General features: G+C 34.9%; 1 protein-coding gene across 2 annotated transcripts in view; it reads left to right on the forward strand.

Moving 5' to 3' along the window:
• The window catches only part of PXDN (peroxidasin), a 139500-nt gene that overhangs the window by 105440 nt on the left and 13196 nt on the right, over nt 1-20864 (forward strand). For both annotated transcript variants that reach the window (XM_063442210.1, XM_063442211.1), the window contains 7 exons: nt 227-339; nt 3773-3929; nt 6585-6693; nt 13547-13704; nt 14222-15725; nt 18900-19034; nt 20129-20337. In XM_063442210.1, coding sequence (XP_063298280.1) covers nt 227-339; nt 3773-3929; nt 6585-6693; nt 13547-13704; nt 14222-15725; nt 18900-19034; nt 20129-20337 — 2385 coding nt within the window. The remainder of the gene's footprint in view (nt 1-226; nt 340-3772; nt 3930-6584; nt 6694-13546; nt 13705-14221; nt 15726-18899; nt 19035-20128; nt 20338-20864) is intronic.

Here is a 20864-nt window from a genome sequence, read left to right on the forward strand (position 1 = left end):
ATATTCATGGTACAAATAAATATTTATCAATACCCACTGTGCCATAAGAAAGTGGTTGCAACCCAATCCTCAAGGAACACAGTGTTTTTGATAACACCAGTTCCTCTGAGTGAATGCAAACATTTTGTTATTTAAATTAAGTTGAACCACTTGTTATATGATATTTTGAACTGAATGATAGCTAAAGTGATTGACTGATTTTTCCATTGGATATTTGTTTTTCAAGTGACCCCTGTGTTTGCTACTGTACCCAGTGATATGACCGCAGAAGTTGGCACCACTGTCCAGATTCCTTGTAGTTCTCAGGGAGACCCTTTGCCCGTGATAACATGGAACAAGGTAATTTTTTGATGTTTGTACTTTGTATTATCAGCCATTCTATATACCTTAGTTATAGTTGTAGCCAGTTCCATGCATTGTAGCTTAATGGAGAATTGTCACTTACCAGAATTGTAGCATAGCAAGGCATAGTAAGTTTGATTGATGATTCTAATTGCTTTGTAAGCAATTGGTTGTAATATATGGTGACTTGCTGGCAAAGACGTACTCCTGAGGTTGTGCAGCAGGCTGTGAGTGGGAAGTTGCTGTGAAGCGGAACTTGAGGAACCACCTGTGAAGGTGGTACAATTTCTACTATCACTAGATGAAGAAGGAGGACTAAGTAGAATGAAAAAAAGACATGACGTGAAATATATTCAGTTTAACATTTAATGATGTCTGAGTGAATGCAAGTCTTTCCCAGTATTGCAAACATAGAGCGAAGGACGAGCATGCCGCATTCAGTGTGGGTGCTCCGATGTCTTGAAATGAGGCCATAATGTACAGCCCAGCAATATGTCGGATAGGGGCTATGACATAAACAATGATAATTAAAAGCCATTATTCCACTGGGTTTTTGCTGATAATCAACATGGCAAGTCCGGCCTGTATTTGGAATTTTCAAGATTGTTTCTATTAAGAGATAAAATGTAGGTAGTATGTACAATTGACTATGTGATTAAAAAATAATTTATATTATTCGTATAGCTAGTGGTACCATTAAAAATGCTCCTTGGTATACAATGTCTGTCTAAGTGATCTACATTTGTAAGGTTTGAGAAGAGCTGGCATATCAGAATAAGAAACTTTTTTTTGGACTGTGCTGTTTTGGCATAACTTTTGTGTCTTGGTTTTCTCACCACTGCTAAATGTTTTAAGAATAAATCCCGAAGTGCGGAAATATCTTTTTGCTCTTGGCAGACTCTGAATGCTTAAATAATGAAAAACATATTCTACTTGGTAGACAGTGTATATCCCATATACTCCCATTTCCAGCACTGCCATGGCTTCTCATCAACAATTTAATAAATGGCTTAAATGAGAAACGTCACTTCTCTGGAGATAACAACAGTAAATAAAACATTGAAAACCATTGCTTTAATCTTCTTTTAAGTCTGTTAAAAATTTACTAGTTAAAGGGACACAATGCTCAGCAATACAACTTTAGCTTAATGATGCAGTTTTGGTATATAAACATTGCACCTGCAGCTTCACTGCTCAATTCTCTGCCATTTAGGAGTTAAATCAGTTCGTTTATGCAGCCCTGCCTGCATGTGACATATACAGCCTTCCTAAACACTTCCTGTAAAGAGTCAGCTAATGTTTATACTTCTTTTATTGTAAATTCTGTTTAATGTAGAATTTCTTAACTCCTGCTCTATTAATGGCTTGTTAGACCCTGCAGGAGCATCCTATATGTAATTAAAGTTCAATTTAGAGAGCTGCAAATACAACATTTTAATGCAAGTTAATATCCGATTGAAAGGGAAACCATTTTTTCCATACAGACTATGTGAGTCACAGCCATGGGAGGTGTGACTAGGGCTGCATAAACAGAAACAAAAGTGATTTTACTCCTAAATGGCAGTGAATTGAGCACTGAGACTTCAGAGGCATGATCTATACACATAAACTGCTTCATTAAGCTAAAATTGTTTTGGTGACTATAGTGTCCCTTTAACAACACAGTCTAATTCATTCCAGACACAGCAGGGGCACAAACTGCATTGAAAGAAGAGACACAAACATTGCGCTTGTTTCTCCTCCTCCATTCACTATATTCAATGCCAGAAAGGCGTAGAGCTATATGAATGATTGACAGAGAGCCAAGATGGAGACGCTCAGTTCCAGGACAGAACTAATAACACCGGTATGCATTGAATTTCTTTTTAAGACTTGTTAAATATAAGATGAGCTATATCTGATAAGTTAATAATAGTATCCAAAATCTTGAGGTGACAGCTCCCCTTTAATACTGACTATTTAACTAACAAATTAAGCAGCCCTGAAAGCTTATGACACAAGACACCAGTTTCTGTTATGACTTTGTTTCCATGCCAGAGAACATTTGAAGTTGCTCACAAGCCTGGAATGAAGAGTGTAAAAGTATGTACTTGATGAACAAGTCATTTTATTAATTTCCAAATAAAATTTTCTGAAATGAAAAACATGAGATATAAACATGACCAAAGTACTCAATGCTTTATGTTTTGCAAAATGCAAGGACCAATGCTTTCTTCTTAATTTTTCTTTATCTGTCTGCTGTGGTTGATTCTCCTGACACTTTATGACCTTTGTCAATGTCAGCTATGTCATCATTCTTGCATAGCTGTGTTGTTTTTTTATATTACAGCTTCTCAATCTTCTGACACTTCAAAGTGCTAAATTCCATATTGCTTAACAATAAATTGGCTAAATATATTGTAAAATGTAAACTTTAGCAGCAGTCTTGTTTGTCCTTAATATATACTTTGTTTTAAAATAGTGTTCCTAGATTTTCCTTTCTGTGATAAAATATTTATTATCCCCTAAAAACATAAGCAGTTGCATAGCCTGTGACAGAAAAGAAGGAACTTTTCAGTGAGGAATTATTTAGCTCTTGTCCGGTTTCCTTTTATTTTGTATTATTTTTCTTTACATTTTTTTCTTCTACTCTACTGATATTATCTTTGTTTAGGATATGATCACTCTACAAACATGACAAATCACGCAAGCATCAACATAACCTTTTCCATGACCTCTTACATCTAACTGAATGCATATAATTATATGAGGATCCAACTGATACTTGTAGCCTTGTGTTTACTATGTGACTCTTTGAGCTTCCGACCTAATGATTTCCTGGTACTTTCATATCTTGGCCAAATGCCATGTTGTAGATTACATTAGAAAACGTATGAAATATGACCTTGCTAGGAAAAAGAAAATTGGGAAATGTGTTGGTAGAACAATCACTATGGATACCAGCAAAATATGTCTGTTGGGTTAGTTGTTCTTCATGGTATTTGCTTCACATTTAGGACCTTGCCTGATTTTCTGTTGGCAATACAGTTGCAAAACACCCGCAGTCTGTTTGCTTGTAAACTTAAGACTTTGATGCATTTTTTTAATGATCGTTATAAAAGGGGAAAAAGTTTAAAGTTAATTTGTAAACTCAATCACTATACCAGCTCATTACCTATACCATTGTGTAGTTGGTTCGAATGCACCAAGCACCACTGTGGAAATGTTGTCAGTTTTGTAAGAGTGTAATACATCGCTCCAAAATGGATTTTTGAAATCACAAAAAAAGCACCTTTCAGAATAATTTGATCAATTTCTCGCAATATGTTAATTCGGGGACAGAATCATTTATAAGAAATTGGTTTATGTAATATTTACAAGCACCTCTGGTTGTCATGCAAAATAAAATAAGGTTACTTATAAATTACCATAATGACTGTCTTTTGCATAGGATGGAATACAAGTGACAGAAAGTGGAAAGTTTCACATAAGCCCAAATGGATATTTAGCTATTCGTGATGTTGGACCAGTTGATCAAGGACGATATGAATGTGTTGCTCGAAATACGATTGGCTACTCTGCAGCAAGTATGGTCCTAACAGTATTGGGTAAGTATATAAAAAGATAAACCACAATGAAATTAAAATGCCACAGAGAATTCATAAGAAATGTTTACATGCCCATGACGACCCTTGCCAGTATGGAATTTCTGGATATCTTAGCTTTGACAGATATATATAGTCCTGCTGTTATGTCAACAAATAGTTCATGATATAGAATATTTGAAACCTGATTTGTTATGAATGAATTATTCTGTGGTCATTAACCACTTAAGGACACAACTTTATATATCACTTTTTAGTGTATATACCCCAATACACCCAGTATATATACATATATACATCAGCACTTCACATTTTATTCACAGTTTTGAGATCTTAAAAAAATATATTCAAAATGAATGTATGTATTTTTCCCAATATACAAAGTATATTATATGCGTAGTGCTTCAGTTTATTTTGGGTAGTTACAGGTCATAAAATGCAAAGAGTAAAATAGAATGTCAATGTGGAAGGATTTTAGAATTTGTTATATTTGTCTTGTAAGCCATCACAGAAAACACTTTTGTAACACAAAAGTATATATTTATATAAAGTAGTTTTCACAGGCTATTTACCTAATTTTTCACATAGCCATATAGCTGCCATTCTCTGCTAAATAGTGTAGTAAAATTGTGTTTTTTAACAGACACTCATATAACTAAGGTAATTTAATGTGTGTTGTAAACCTGATGTGTGCTACTCCCATACAAAATCCTATATTGTGTTCAGCTACATCTTCTGAGTACAATACCCCATATTTATACCTTTGTAACTGTCCCGTAAAGCTACGGTGCCATATAAAAGACCTGACCATTTCAGTTTTTACATTTAGAATTTGATGGGCCTATGTCTCAATTGGAGCATTATAGCAGTTTAACTGTTCAAATTACTCCACAAAGGCCTGACATTTGTGCATATAAACACCCCAAGGTATCTCATACAGAGCATTTTTTTAAAGGATCACTATAGGGTCAGGAACACAAACATGTATTCCTGACCCTATAGTGCTGAACCCACCATTTAGGTGGCTTGCCCTCCCTTAGCCCCCCTATAAAAGTTTAAAACTCACCTTAATTCCAGCACCGCCCCCTTTGTGACATCATTAAAATGGCTGATTTTTAGACAATCCAAAGCATTGGATTGGCTAAAATCGACACAGGGCAGGGCCAAATGCCGTTTGGCCAATCAGGACCTCCTCATAGAGATGCATTGAATCAATTCAGCATCTCCATGCAGAACGTGAGGACGCTGAACGGCAAGGCTGCTTACTGTGCAGCCCTGAGCCAGGAAGCCTTTCCAGTAGCCATCTAAGGAGTAGCCACTTGGAGGTGTCCCTAGGGGCAATGTAAACACTGCCTTTTCTATGAAAAGGCAGTGCTTACATGAAAATGCCTAAAGGGGGCTATTATACTCACCAGAACAACTACATTAAGCTGTAGTTGTTCTGGTGACTATAGTGTTTCTTTAATGGAACATTGAAGATGGGTCGAAGGGCCAATCGAAAGTGCTATATGACAGAAGGGATCCTTATTTATCAGAATTATTTTATCATGGTTCCTTAAGGGAAGGTCATCCATGCCATTCAGTCATGCATCATTAAGGGATTAGATTGTATAGGGTTATATAGGATTTTTAGAGGACCATATAACTATGAGTACTGTACACTTATTAATGTATTAATCACAAAGCTTTTGTGCAACAACTTTAGGCTTATCGATGGATAACCCTTCATCAGGCTCTTAAATATCTGGTGGTTACGAATAAGAATTCATTTAATTAAATCTCCTGTGTAAACAACACTGGCTGTGAAGAAGCTAATGAACAGTTTAGAAAAAAATAAACAAAACAAACCCCAAAGAAAAAAATAATAATGCAATTTGCCAGGAAGTAACAAGACTGCTTTCTTTTTCACAGCAAGGGAGATGTAACACGTTTAATTTATTAAATTGACAATTCCTATTGAAATCAGTATTTGTATAAAATGAAAAAAGAAGAGGAAACACACTTCACACATAAAGCACTTGAGCAAGCTGAAGAGCTTTTTTTTTTTGGAGTGCTCCTTGAATTATGTTGCTTGGTGAAAGTCCAACAGCTTCATTCAAATAAAGAATAACATGTAATTCCAATAGTCTTTTCCCAAAGATTAAAACTATCCACATTGAATTTACAGAAGATTACAAGAAACAAAAAGGAGAAACAGAATAGTTGATGATGATTAAAAGCGATTCTGCACACAAAATAGCAAATTATGTTTTTGCATTCTATTTAAAATAATTGAGAACATGTACTTTAGATTCTTTTCAATAATCTTATGTTAGCAGTGGTTAGTAAACTGTTAATCAATTCCACTTTCAAAAAGCTCTCTCTTTTAATTTGTAAAACATTTTCTCTTTTTATTTGTAAAAAGCTTTCTCTTGTTATTTGTATATATTTTTCTTCAAGAGGAAAGAACATTAATATGTTCTTTATAAACAATTCACAATCTGCATCCGTTTTACTGGACAAAAAAATGAAGCCAAAAAATGCGCAATAAAGCAAGTTCATAGTTTGTATTTGTCAGATCACCCTGACATTTTTAACTACTTGTTTATAAAATATTAAATCATGATTTCACAGTCATTTCCTGATTTATGGACATTTTTCTTTCTTTTTTTTTTGTAGTCCCTGAAGTCAGCCGCACTGGAGACCCCTTTGTTGCAACCTCAATTATTGAGGCTATTGCAACTGTCGACAGAGCAATTAACTCGACTAGATCACATTTGTTTGACAGGTATTGTATTCCTAATTGTTTTATTAGATACCGTTCTAATGCTGCATGAGATATTAATCAGCAAATGCTCTGGAGTTTCTCTACACTAACAGAAGTTCATCTGTGGTTCTCTTTAATTAGATTCAAGAAATAAATCTGTTTAAGTGGCCTGTCATGGATAAGTGTATTTTTAAACTGGCATATACAATTAATTAATTGGATATTTTCTTTTGTATGAGGCTCCATTTTTTTTATTTATTATTTTTATTTTATCTTAAACAGTATACATGTTTTATTATTGGTTTATACATAAAAAACATAAATAGATAAATGTACAACTGCATAGTCAATTCGTTCCACATGGTTTGCAAGATGTTATACTGTTGTTCATACATTTACTGTTTCCAACAATTTGGAAGTACCCTAGTGCCATCGCCAGAATTTGGACCTACTATCTGAAGGTATTTTGTGTATGCGTAGTTGTGTCTAATTTGGCCTAGGACCGTGTACTCTTTGGAGATTTGTGTCAGTCTGTAGGTATGAGAGCCATGGTTGCCATGTAGCTATGAAGACATCATATTTGTGTGAGAGTGAGTACGTAAGCTCTTCCATTTCTATAATGGACTCTACATTGGTGATCCATTCTCTTATCGTTGGTGGGCTTTGCTTCCACTTAGTCGGGATTAGGCCGTTGGCTGCAGGAAGTAGGTGATTTATCAGCGTTTGTTCTGACTTTGGTATGTATGTTGGGTATAACATAAATAGAAAGGTTTCTGGGTTGTGAAGAAGTTTATGTCCTGTGATTACATGTATGAGGTCCGTGATTTTCTCCCAATACTTTTGGTGGCTCCATTCTTTGTTTATTATATTTAAAAAAAAAACTAAACTTATGTTATCTAACAACATATATTTGCTATGGTCATGTGATTCCTGTCTTACAATGAAATTGTTCACTCTGTCATGTGTGGTCCCACATTTACACAAATTCCTTTTACCTAGCCTGAAAAGCTTAAAGAAACACTATAGTGTTAGGAATACAAAACTGGAACATAAAAAGAATATATAAATGATATGTAAATTAACATATATTGCCTCTGATCCTGTGATATATGCCATATCTGATCCCCCATTTACATAAAATTCCTTCCAAAAGCTTAAAGGTACACTATAGAGTAAGGAATACAAAACCACATTCCTAACACTTTATTGTTCCTCTGCCTATGCAGTCCCCTTTGGAAACAAGGGTTAAAAAATGTTTTTTTTTCCCTTACCTGATTCGAGTGCTGAGATATCCTTACCACTGGAGAGGGCTCCTCCTTCCGCAATCTGGGAACCTAATGTATTAGGCCTTCTCCATAGGAAAGCATTCAATCAATATGGGAATTTTCAATATGCTGGATGTCCTCATGCAAAGCGTGATCCTTCTCACCTATCGATCTGTGTTATTTTTAGGCATTTATTTGTATTGGTAGGAATAATTTTGTCACTTGCGCAAGCTTATTTCCTAAAGTGTGAGTTGTTTAGGAGGTCAAAGTAAATGTAAAATGTGTTTTTTTTGGTCAAAAGTAGGCGACCTGTAAATATTTTTCAAGTTGACTATCTTTCAGTTAGGACATTTTGACCTGGGAGTGAAAATTAACTTTGAATTCTAACGCTTTAGTGATTAACCATGATAGTGTGCCCTTTTCTTCTGCTCTGCATACATTAGATCTCCTTAAATGGCTTTTTTTGTGATTTTGTTATTGGCTCTTGCATTATTATCCAAACTCCTCTCCCCCGTTACCACGTCTACTAGGTGTCTCTTGATTTAATTACTTTGAGTGTTGAAAATATTTGAAAAGCTAGCTATGTTAATAATTTGTTCAAGATGCAGCAGTGTGTTCCCTTGGTGTGATTGGAGCCCTTTTCAGAATACTCCTTTAGCTCGTAGGCATTTTTACAAGTTAGTTATTAATCCACTAATCCATGTATTGGATCCATAGGAATATAAGTCATGGATCCTGTTAGTTAGCAACTTCACATGTGTTTTTTATGTTTTCAATTTTACTTACGGTAAATTTCAGTGCTGCATTCAAGCTCACACTATGTACCCATATTCAAAGCTAGCTTAAATTCATTTGTTTGCACAGATGGATGCTGTAAAGATAATTATATATTTACCTGGATTATGTGTACAAGGCTGATGGTAACGGCTGTTAACCTTCTGAGAGGGAAAGAAATAGACTCATGGCCAAGGCTGAGATCATCAATCTTGATGGTCTCAGAATTAGGAGACTATTGCGCATGCATGGCAAACCGCCACACTGCGCTAATCCGCATCCCTCATATAGATGCATTGACTCAATGCATCTCTATGGGGAGTGTTCAGTGTCTCCATGCAGAACGTAGAGATGCTGACTCAGGTTTTATTAGGCAGCAATGTAAACACTGCCTTTTCTATGAAATGGCGGTGTTTACATTGAAAAGCCTGCAGGGACATGCTATAGACACCAGGAAGATGTATATTAAGCTGTAGGGATGATGGTGATTATAGTGTATCTTTAAGAAACTTTCAAAATGAATCAATACTATTCGAAAAACTTTCTAAATTATTTATCTACAAAAATAGTTTTTAATGGTGATTTTTGTAGACAAATAATTTGGAAAGTTTTTATAACACTATTGAATCCTTTGGAAAGATAAAATTAAGGCCCAAACATTTCTATTTAATCAGTGCTTTTGAGGCTATACTCAAGATTATTAAGTAAAATGAGAGTTGCCGGGAATTCAAAGTGAATATTCAAAAATGTGTCCAAAATAGCCAAACTAGACATATTCTCCATGTCAGTTTGGCTATTTTGGTCATAAATAGTGACCATTATCTCACAAATTGTGACCATAATCTTGTAAATCCACAATGAATTCTCAGCAATTCTCACTTTAGTGAGTAATTCTGCATGTGACAGCTCAGGGGTCACGTATAATAATTCTACTATTAGCACTTAATGAAAGGAATATAATGCTGTACTTATTGGCCACCATGACATTAATTCCACTTTTACAATTGTTGTTACGCTGCAGAAAAAAACATATTCATTGAAAAAAATCCCAGTTGTTCATCTTGTTGAGCTGTTAGAGCACAACGTTGTGCATATTTGATAAGCCCCAAATGGGGGTTCCACTTATCTTTTTGTCTGATGAGAAATAAATATTGAAAGCGTTACTCTCCTTCGACTTTAACATTTCAATTAACTAGCATTGCCTCCATAGTACCAAATCTTTAATTAAATCTACAAAAGAGGATACTTTGTGTGAGAGGAAGGACTATTAAAATAGATCCCCGGATAGCTGTTTATGTAACTGATTAATTCAGATAAAAAACAAAGTATTAAATACTCAAGCTAAATTAAATACATATACAGAAGCTTAATGCAAGTTATTGAGAACAGATAAACCATCAAATCTGAGCACCTTGTAAAGGCGAACATGCAGATATTTGAAGGGCATGACTCAATGCACCAACCGCTTAGAAAATCAGTTCAAAATAGTTTACAGTTGAAACCATGAATACGTTCTAAGATAAATGTTGGAGGGTTAGTGGAGATATAGGTGAATAGAATGTTCATAGCTCGGCTAAAATGGTGTACCAGAATATACGGTAACTGTATTCACACCAGAATTAGGCCTATTTAAAAACCACCCATAATCTAATCTATCACCAAAGTGGATAAAATCATTATAGGTCATATTTTGATAGCATATTTTTGAAGATTATTGTTTGCCTTGATACTGGAAATCTTCTATTATCCTTCCATTAAAGAAGTGGTAACCTTAGCCTTGGAAAATAAAATGGATGAGGTAGCTCTCAGACAACCATCTCCAATTTTTTTTTTTACCAACTTATTTATTATAAGACAAAGGGAAGCGGATGTTAAAAAGTGTTATTGTTTGTATCTTGGACCGTGAAACATTATAATGTAGTAATTGTCATGTTAAAATAATATATTTTGAATAGATATATTCAGTATTTTTTATTGCATTGTATAATTGAAAGCATTGATCTAATATAAGATTATATAGTAGAGGGTATATACCCCTTCCCTATTTTTTCTCCTCCCCTTGGTTTTTTATTATTGTTATTTCGGGATTTATTAAAAAAAATTTAAATCCTTTGATAAAAAATTATTTGAAAAAAAAAATAGGAGACAGGCAATGTTAAGTTTCAGAAAAGGGTACTACTACACCGTTTGAAAGTGCGTCACTCGTTCGTTATGTTTTTCTGTTTACTACCAACTGATGGATGAAATATGTAAGTATACATTGCCTAGATGCTGTTAAAAAAATTCCCATTGTTACCAAAACCTAACAATGTCATTGATGTTCTCTTGCTTGATTTTGCCAGTAAAGCTATACCTGATGAAAGCAAGTGAAAGAATGCTGTGATAGTACACTTTTATGTTTATAGGTGATTTTGCCTTCATTCAGACATTGGGGGAAAATACCCCTAGCACAACGATTCACATGCTTTAAAAGTAAAATAGTGACTTTTGTGCTGAAGATAAAAACTGGAAAAAAATAACACTGAAGACATCATCCTTCCGAAAGACTTATTAATTTAAAAAAAGGAGGTACGAAATGGCTGATTCTGAATATTGTTTTGTATGTCTAGAACAATCTCTCATAAAAAAAATGCACAAACAGATTAGCAACTTAGGCTTCTGATATGCCTTGTTGAGTTCTGGGTGCAGTTGAATGATAAGAAGTAAGCTTGTTTGTACTTGTATTTCTTCGAGCTGCAGTTCATGGTCAGGGCAAAGTCTATCCTGTGTAGAAAAGGTATGTGCAGCAGTACAGACTCAGAGCCCCACGCTAATCACTATGTCCTCGTTTAAACTCCTTCCATAATCATTTGTACATGGGAAAGGTAAAGCAGCAGTGATTAATCTTGATTATCTTCAGAGTGGGCTATGGCAATAGAATAGAATAACTTGTGGGAATAAAATATAGTATTTCTGTTTCCTCTAGATAATTTTTTACTAAGAAATACTGGTGATCTCATGCAGTGAGTGCATTTTTACACAGATAAAGATGTTAACAGAATTTATTCATGTGTAATATTAAATTAAACAATATCTATGTTCATGGATACCCCTGACGAAGGCATGTCTACATGCCGAAACGTGTGTTGGGTTTTCCTCTTTTGATTTTTACTACCTTAACTATTGGTAGCACTTAATCACATCCATTTCTCTATGTGTCCTTGGACTTTGGCCATCATCTTAGTCTTTCTGGGTACAGTGAACACACAAATCATTTAGAGTGTGCTGAGGTTGTCAGATTAGGGTGTGTACACCCTGGCTATTTAAGTTCACTCGGCAGTTAACCTAAATAACTGTGAGTTTGGCCCCTCTTCATATCTCCATGTATCTATGACATTGCATTTTAATAACTACATCCATACCCCCTACCCTTTTAGGACCCTCACAACTTCTCCAATGAATATATATGGACTTACTGCTCTAGTGAGTCCGTTTATATGAGAGTGTGACTGTAAAAAGAGGTGTCAGGTAGTTACTGCCCAGGATTGTAAGAACATTTGTCACTTTGTATGTTTTAGAGCACTTATGTGCAGGGTGATCAAACATTCTGGTTTTATTTATTTTATTTTATTTATTTTTTATATTCCATTTTTTTTTTTTGCTTGCAATAAAAGGTCTCTAAAGCAGCAAATAATTTGCTGCAATACAATGAGTACTTTATATTCTTAAGTCTCCGTTTCATCTAATCCAATGTTAACTGAGCTTTTTAATTTATTTTTGGTTTATTTCTGACAGTGATCATGAAAGCTATGTTACAGCATTTCAATAAATAGTCTCGTGTGCCTTAGTAGTGGAAGGGGCTCAAACTGCTGCCAAAATAATATTTTTTCGGACAGCTTTTATTCACCTTGCTAAAACCTGCAATAACTCGATAAAGTTTCCAGGAATTTATTTTTTATATTTAAAAAAATACTGATACAGATAAGAAAATCCCCCCCAAACATGAATGTTTTTTTTTTTTTTTTTTGCCCATTCCTACTCCCTCTGCATTAGGGTAACAACTATTATTGTACTGAATTCCAGGTAAATTGTAAATCTAGGCATACTGGTTGATAGAGTGGTAGTTACTGTAATCTAGTCTCTGGCAGTCTACATGGTCGGTAACAGGGTCTCAAAGCTTTATTTTTCACGATGTAAGGTTTATGAGTCCGTATATCAGTAATGTACTTTGGAGATTCGGGTATTTTGAATGGTCTCTATATAAAATGATGCATCCTATAGCATGTGCAAAAATCAAATGTTTCATGATTACTTTACATACAGACAATATTTCAGCCTTGCAGGTATTTTATCAAGAAGACCTTTCATTCTACGTGTCCCTTAACATGTAATATGCAATGTGATAGGCTACTGGTACATTCTTTTACATACTATATTTGTATAATGAATATATGTGCAAATATTATAACAAATAAATAATATGTCATGCACTTTCCACGAGGTAAGCTCACAAACATGCAGTATATTTTAGCTCCAGGCTATACTCTGTCAAAGGCCAAAGTTTCAGCATGAACAAGTGATTCTTCAGACACATGGTAGATTACATTTTTTTTTAACTATTCCACCTCACCAACAGACAATATTTCAGCCCTGCAGGTATTTCATCAAGGAGATATTCCATCCTACGTGTTCCTTAACATGTAGTATGCAATGTGTCTGAGGCTATATTTTTGCTTTTGAGAGGTTATTGGCTCAGTGCAGATACTTACAAAGTGTGCTACTTGTGTATGTGCTGCAGTGGAAGATATCTCTGTGCATTATATTAATGAAATGTTCCACTTTTATGTTTATTTTAGTCGCCCTCGTACTCCAAATGACTTGCTGGCCCTGTTCCGATATCCACGAGATCCTTACACAGTAGAACAAGCTAGAGCAGGAGAAATATTTGAAAGAACATTGCAATTAATTCAAGATCACGTGCAGAATGGCTTGATGTTCGACCTAAATGGAACAAGTTGGTGTTTTAAATATATGTTGGATATATGTGTATGTTTTATAGAAATCTGGGACATATATGTATGTGGATTCAGATTCCCCATGAAGGATTATATACAGAAATGTCCCAAAATTTGACAAACACTAATTCAATTCAAATGTTCAATACATTTGCATAATCATATGTGGCTAATTATTCAAAGAAAGTTTCTTACGTAAACAAACGTATGTATTTATAGTTCAGACAATTGGAGCATTATATGTATGTTCTTAGGATTGGAAAGTGGTCTTACTTATCACTTCTTAGTATTAAGACTGTTGATTTTTAAGGTATTTTTTTTACAGTTAAGAAAAAACGCTGTTATAATTTTACTGAATTGGACTGATTTTAATTATATACACTCTTCTGTATTGAATTGTCTAATGTAATGTATGCAACACAATTATTTAGCCATATTTTAGATATTAATTGTATTATATTTTTAAAGTATCATGTAAATATATTGACAATTTAATAAATGTATATTCTTTCTTAGGTTACCACTACAATGACCTGGTGTCTCCGCAGTACTTAAATCTGATCGCAAACCTCTCTGGTTGCAGTGCTCATAGACGAATCAATAATTGTTCCAATATGTGCTTCCACCAAAAATACAGGACACATGATGGTACCTGCAATAACCTACAGCATCCAATGTGGGGAGCATCCTTGACAGCTTTTGAGCGGTTGTTGAAATCAGTCTATGATAATGGATTTAATTTACCAAGAGGCTTAAGACCTGAAAGACTTTATAATGGGTTTCCACTTCCTTTTCCTCGTTCAGTTTCAACAAATGTGATAGGAACTCAGACAATAACACCAGATGAACAATACACTCACATGTTAATGCAGTGGGGTCAGTTTCTTGACCATGACCTTGACTCTACAGTTGTTGCTCTTAGCCAGGCTAGATTTTCTGATGGTCAAGATTGTAGTTCTGTCTGCACAAATGATGCTCCTTGCTTCCCTGTTTTAGTTCCACCAAATGATCCACGGGTCAGGAACAATGCACGTTGTATGTTTTTTGTACGTTCAAGCCCTGTGTGCGGCAGTGGCATGACCTCTCTTCTTATGAACTCTGTATACCCCCGAGAACAAATGAACCAGTTGACATCATACATAGATGCATCTAATGTGTATGGAAGTTCAGATCATGGTGCTGAGGAAGTCAGAGACTCAGCAAGCCACAGGGGCCTTTTAAAACAAGGCATTGTCCAAAGATCTGGAAAACCTCTTCTCCCTTTTGCCACTGGGCCTCCTACTGAGTGTATGAAGGATGAAAATGAAAGTCCTATACCGTGCTTTTTGGCTGGTGACCACCGTGCTAATGAGCAGTTAGGTTTAACAAGTATGCATACATTGTGGTTCAGGGAACATAATAGAATTGCTACTGAATTGTTGAAGCTTAATCCTCATTGGGATGGAGATACAATTTATCATGAATCTCGCAAAATAGTTGGTGCTGAAATGCAACATATAACATACAATCATTGGTTGCCAAAAATCCTAGGAGAATTTGGCTTGAAAATGCTTGGAGAATATCAAGGCTATGATCCCAATGTAAATGCTGGCATACTTAATGAATTTGCAACAGCTGCCTTTAGATTTGGCCACACACTTATAAACCCTATCCTGTATCGACTAGATGAAAATTTTGAACCTATTCCACAAGGACATTTACCTCTTCACAGAGCCTTCTTTTCTCCATATAGAATTGTAAATGAAGGTGGTATTGATCCTCTTCTTAGAGGACTTATTGGAGTTGCTGGAAAAATGCGAGTTCCATCTCAGTTATTAAACACAGAACTAACAGAGAAGCTCTTCTCGATGGCACATACAGTTGCCTTGGACCTGGCTGCAATTAATATTCAAAGAGGTCGTGATCACGGGATACCTCCATATCATGATTTTAGAGTCTTCTGCAATCTTTCATCTGTTAACACGTTTGATGATCTGAGAAATGAAATCAAGAATCCAGATGTTAGAGAGAAATTAAAAAGGTTAACTTTTATGTTTCCATACTTCTCTGACTGCTGTGTATAGCTTAATCTTACTATGAAAAACAAGACAAAAAGTCTGCTTTACATTGTACTAACCAAATTAGATTTGGATTTAGCATTATAGTAGTTATAGCATGTAGATGAAATGTTGTTTTGGGGAGCTGTTTCTAGGTTATGTATGTATGCCTTTTGGATCAGATATATAAGCTACAACCATTCAGGCAAGGAGGAATGCATGCAAGTTCATACTCTACCACATTATTATATCAAGACCCTGTATTGCAATAATACACTATAGCATGTAACCTACTTTTTCTGAGCAGGGTAATTAAGGTAATAAATTAATATATTTATATAAAAGTGATTTTAATGACAGAATATACTTAAGATATGCAATATAATTTACCTTTCTTGTGGAAAACTTTTTGCCATAATATCTATAATGAGGCTATTTAATTATTAGGCCCGTGATGGTTATCAGATCCACCATGTTTTCAGGGACACATATCACGTATAGAAAGGGTTGTCCTGTAGTATGTAGAATTCAGAAGAAGGTGTGTAAGATTAAGTATTTAGGCAATGAAGAATCCTATAGAATATGCATTATACCTTCTGCAGGGCAACCCTTTTTTTTAAGCGTTTTAATAAATATGACAAATATATGTTTATCTGCTAACATAGTGGATCTAGTAAACCTAGTCTGAAGAACACTGTCATCCATACTCTTTCCAAATGGCTGTTGCATTGATAGGTTAAATAAGAAATACTTTAGGAAGCTAATAAATAAAGTTTTCAAATACACAGTATAACTTCACAGAAATTTCAAAAATGTTCTAGTTGTTTGCTTTTCACATTTAGCCGTGCATTGAATTTCTTTGCCACGATTTTAATTAACTAGAATGAAACACTATAAAGTACAATTTGTAGAATTTGTGAATGAGACGTACTAACAGAATAAGTCACCTCCACAATTATTGAAAAACCTTGATAAAGATGAGCAAAAACGCATCATAAAAAAATGGACTTTAAAAAATAGATTGTTGATGTCCTAAAATAAAATATAGAATGTTGTCCTGTGCATTTTTCACATTTTAAGGTGGCTCTGTCACTTTTCAGTATTTAGTATAGATATAATCTTATGAAATACTGATCAAGACAGCATTGGAATTTCTCTGAAGTTTAACTAATCCTCCATAGTGCTGTATCCTTATGCTTGCATAAGAATACAGCATTGACACAGCTCCTGGCAAATGAAATGCCAGAAGCCAAAGAGGACAGTTACATAAAGATGGTAGCGTCCAAAACTAAGCTCCCCTGCACCTTGCCATCTTTCCCTTTCGGGGATCTGTGTGAAAAATGCTCAAGTGGCAGATCTGATTAAAGTACAACATTCTATATAATTCTATATATATATATTTTCAACTTGGTTAGTAAAATATTTTTTTAGAGCCTTCTGTTACATTGATCATTGATCAATGTAATTATTATTGTATCATAATGATAAATGTGTTTCATTATTTATCATTGTCAAGGCAGGCATGGCATTAGGTTTATCAGATGCATGTTGCATCTTGTATAACTAAGATAATCTAACATTAATCTCCAAATGTTTATGCAAATGTCTCTCATTTTAAAAATATGGCGTAATTTAATTTTTTATGCAAATGTTCAGTCTATTATTGCCTTTTGGACACAATTAGAATGCTATTTAAATTTGGCTGATTGAAGCCAGCAAGCACAAAAGGTACATTTAGTGAGTTAAGAGACAGAGAAGAAATACAGCTCTGGGTGAATAAATTATAATTGGTCATTTATATTTTTAAATGGAAAAACTCCTATCATTTTACATCTGCCTTTAAAGGGACATTCCAAGCACCATAGTAATTTAAGCCCATTGTATAGATTGTGGTCAAGAAGGGATTTGTCTTCCTGCACACAGTTGATTATAACTGCAGTGATTTGGATAAATGTGGCTGCTCTAATAAAGGCTCTTTACTTCTGTATGTGAGAGAAAGTGCTATGCTTTATATGAGGGTTAGGTATTTTGAACCAAAAAATTGAATAGTCTAGTGACAAAGCATTATAAATTATAAAAAGCAAATAGACCAACCGTATGAGCGTGCAGGTGACTTCTACTCCCACTTAACATTCAATACTCCATCGCTGGGTCCTATAATCACTACTTAAATGCCAATCTCCATCAAGTGGAATACAATCTAATATCTTTGGACATGTTGTGCAAAGACACAAAGGGAGATGCTAAGGGACTTTTTTAGAGATCCTATGGAAGTGTCTTGCATGGAGTGAAACACATTAGCATCTCCCTTCTTTATGCACCATGCAAATTATGAATAAAGGACAATTTGATTATGTTAGATTGTGTACAGCATTAAAGTCCTGAATGCAGGACGCGGCGCTGGTGATGTACTGTTTGTTTTATATTTACTTTCATGAGAAGGACTGCTCAGATTAACTTAAAATCTTGCTGTGATTTGTGTAGCATGTCCCTTATGTGGTCAGATTCTGTTCTCCAGTGAATCTAAAGGCTAGATATGTTATTATTTTTTATTATTATTATTATTATTATTATTATTATTATTATTATTATTATTATTATTATTATTATTATTATTATAGGAATTGTATATTTGTGAATTTTTGATTAAGTTTGAATAATTTTATATTGGTAATTTTCATCGGGTTAAGCGAAAAATTATTCCAGTCTTCCAGTTTATTTTATGTATTAATATGGAGGTCACTGATAGCCTGGAGTGTCTCCTTAAACACTGGAAGCTAATTCATCGGGACAAATTAAAGAAAAAAAAAATCCTTTATTGGTGTATTCTCGCAGCAATGTTTCAGCAAACAACTGTCTTTGTCAAGCTTGACAAAGACAATTTTTGGTCAAAATGTTGCTTTGAGAAGTCACCAATAAAGGATTTGTAATGCATTTGGAGATATGTTAGACCATCTTCCTTTTCGAGAAAACTTTTTTGATATTTCTTAAGCTGTTATCCATACATTAGACTTCAGTGTTCAGATATTTTCAGTGTTCAGTTCTCGAAAGCCTGGTATTTGTACACTTGCCTTGTCAAATGTATTAATACTTGCAAATATTTTGCCAAGACCATTTTTATCAATATTTTCTATTCCAATGTTGTTTCTTTTCTACAGATTGTATGGCTCACCTCTTAATATAGATTTATTCCCTGCTCTCATGGCAGAAGACATCATTCCAGGAAGTAGGCTCGGACCGACACTGATGTGCCTTCTGACTACACAATTTAGAAATATTAGGAACGGAGACAGGTACGAAACAGTCATGTTTGCAGCTATAGTCAAAGATCTAGGCCAATTACTTTTCTGGTCTAATACAAAATGTGCAAGTACATTGGGAAAACAATATGGTTACTGAGTCTGTCTCAAAAATCATCTAACGAGCCATGATAGTAATTATCACAAATCTTTTAAGTGACTTCTGAGGGTAACTTCTTTTTTAGAGTGTTTACCTATACCTACAGGATCCAATCCTTAAGATTCTATGGATTTACTATACCCATTTTATCCTGCTAGCTGCAACCTTCAGGAGAATCATGAAAGTTTCTAGTTTAAAACCAGCTGCAGCACCAGCTTATTCTGCACTGTACAGTGTTCTGTACATTTCTGCCAGTAATTAGCAGTTGTTCTCTGACCTCTGTTGCGGAGATATCTGTCAGTCATGAACTTTGCACGTTAAGGCTTTATGTTTCATATAGAGATGCATGCCTCCCATTTCAGAGTGACATTCATTGTTTTTGGGTCCTCTCCCGCTGTCTCAACTCAGGCCATCCAACTGTTCCCAAAAAGTGTAGCGCAAGCTCATCATTAGATGCGCTTGCACTGCACTCAGGGCTGCAACAGTGCTCCCTGCAAATCCTACTTTCAGCAGGCTGGTCTGCTTGATTGGCAGGCAGCCTGGTGAGAATTTCTGCCTGGCTGACCTGCTAGTAATTTAGGTGGACCCGCTTCCTTTCTGGGCAGGCTTACCCCTTTCACCCCTGTTTATGGGCAGTATAACTATATGCAGGCATGATTTTTACATTTTAGTAGTAATTTTAGGAAGGTAAATTCCTAAAAGTGACAAAAGGTTCCTTACAAATACCCATGGCCAGTGCATTTGTCCATTTTAATTTAATCATTTCTCATCGCATTTACTATTTTTGCAGTGATAAAAAGGACTTCTGCTTCTGAGCTATGGTTTATAGCAACCACCATTATTTTTAAAGGGTATCATGAATAAAACTGCAATTGATAAAAATAAATAAAAAAAATCACTGTTTTCTTCTATGGCATTGATGTAGCTACATACTGTATGTTTTATCTAAATTATTTTTAATATATATTTTTTTTAATATAAAAAACAGGTTGTGGTTTGAAAACCCAGGCGTGTTCTCTCCTGCTCAGCTGACACAGATAAAGCAGACCTCTCTGGCCAGAATACTGTGTGACAATAGTGACAACATTACCAAAGTACAACCAGATGTCTTCAGGGTAGCAGAGTTCCCACATGGCTACACCAGCTGTAAAAACATTGCAAAGCTAGACCTAAGACTGTGGCAGGATTGCTGTGAAGGTAGGAGTCATCCGTCTCTCTACAGTCTGTGGATATTGGAAACAACAGATATCTAGGAGTTGTTATATATATCGTTTTATTGTTATTCTCTTTGCAGGCAGTTACATTTCAATATGTTCCACACATTTTATGGAAGTTTGAGACTGGTACATAAAAACATGTTCTGCCTGTAGTGATTAACAGATCTTGATTTACTCTCTCCAGACATAATTCCAAGTTAATTGGATAGAAGCCAGATGCAGAGAATCATGATTCGAGATAACATACTTACCCTACACAATACGTTTATGTTTGGAGTAGCAAAATTCAAGTGGGAAAATATGTATCCATATCATGCCAGTTTCCAAAAGAAAATCCCTCCATTTCAGAGTTTAAATATGTCTTAAAGTCTCAGGAAATAAGACCTGTGAGATAGCTCATTTAGTAAATGCAAAAACTGCAGATCTTGTGAAGCCCAAGGGCATCATGTTGATAGCCACAACTGTTTAAAAATAAAGAAATATAAACACACCGGACAAGTATGAGAA

The sequence above is a fragment of the Pelobates fuscus genome, chromosome 2 (genome assembly GCF_036172605.1).
Source record: "Pelobates fuscus isolate aPelFus1 chromosome 2, aPelFus1.pri, whole genome shotgun sequence".
In the NCBI taxonomy this organism is placed as follows: Eukaryota; Metazoa; Chordata; class Amphibia; order Anura; family Pelobatidae; genus Pelobates; species Pelobates fuscus.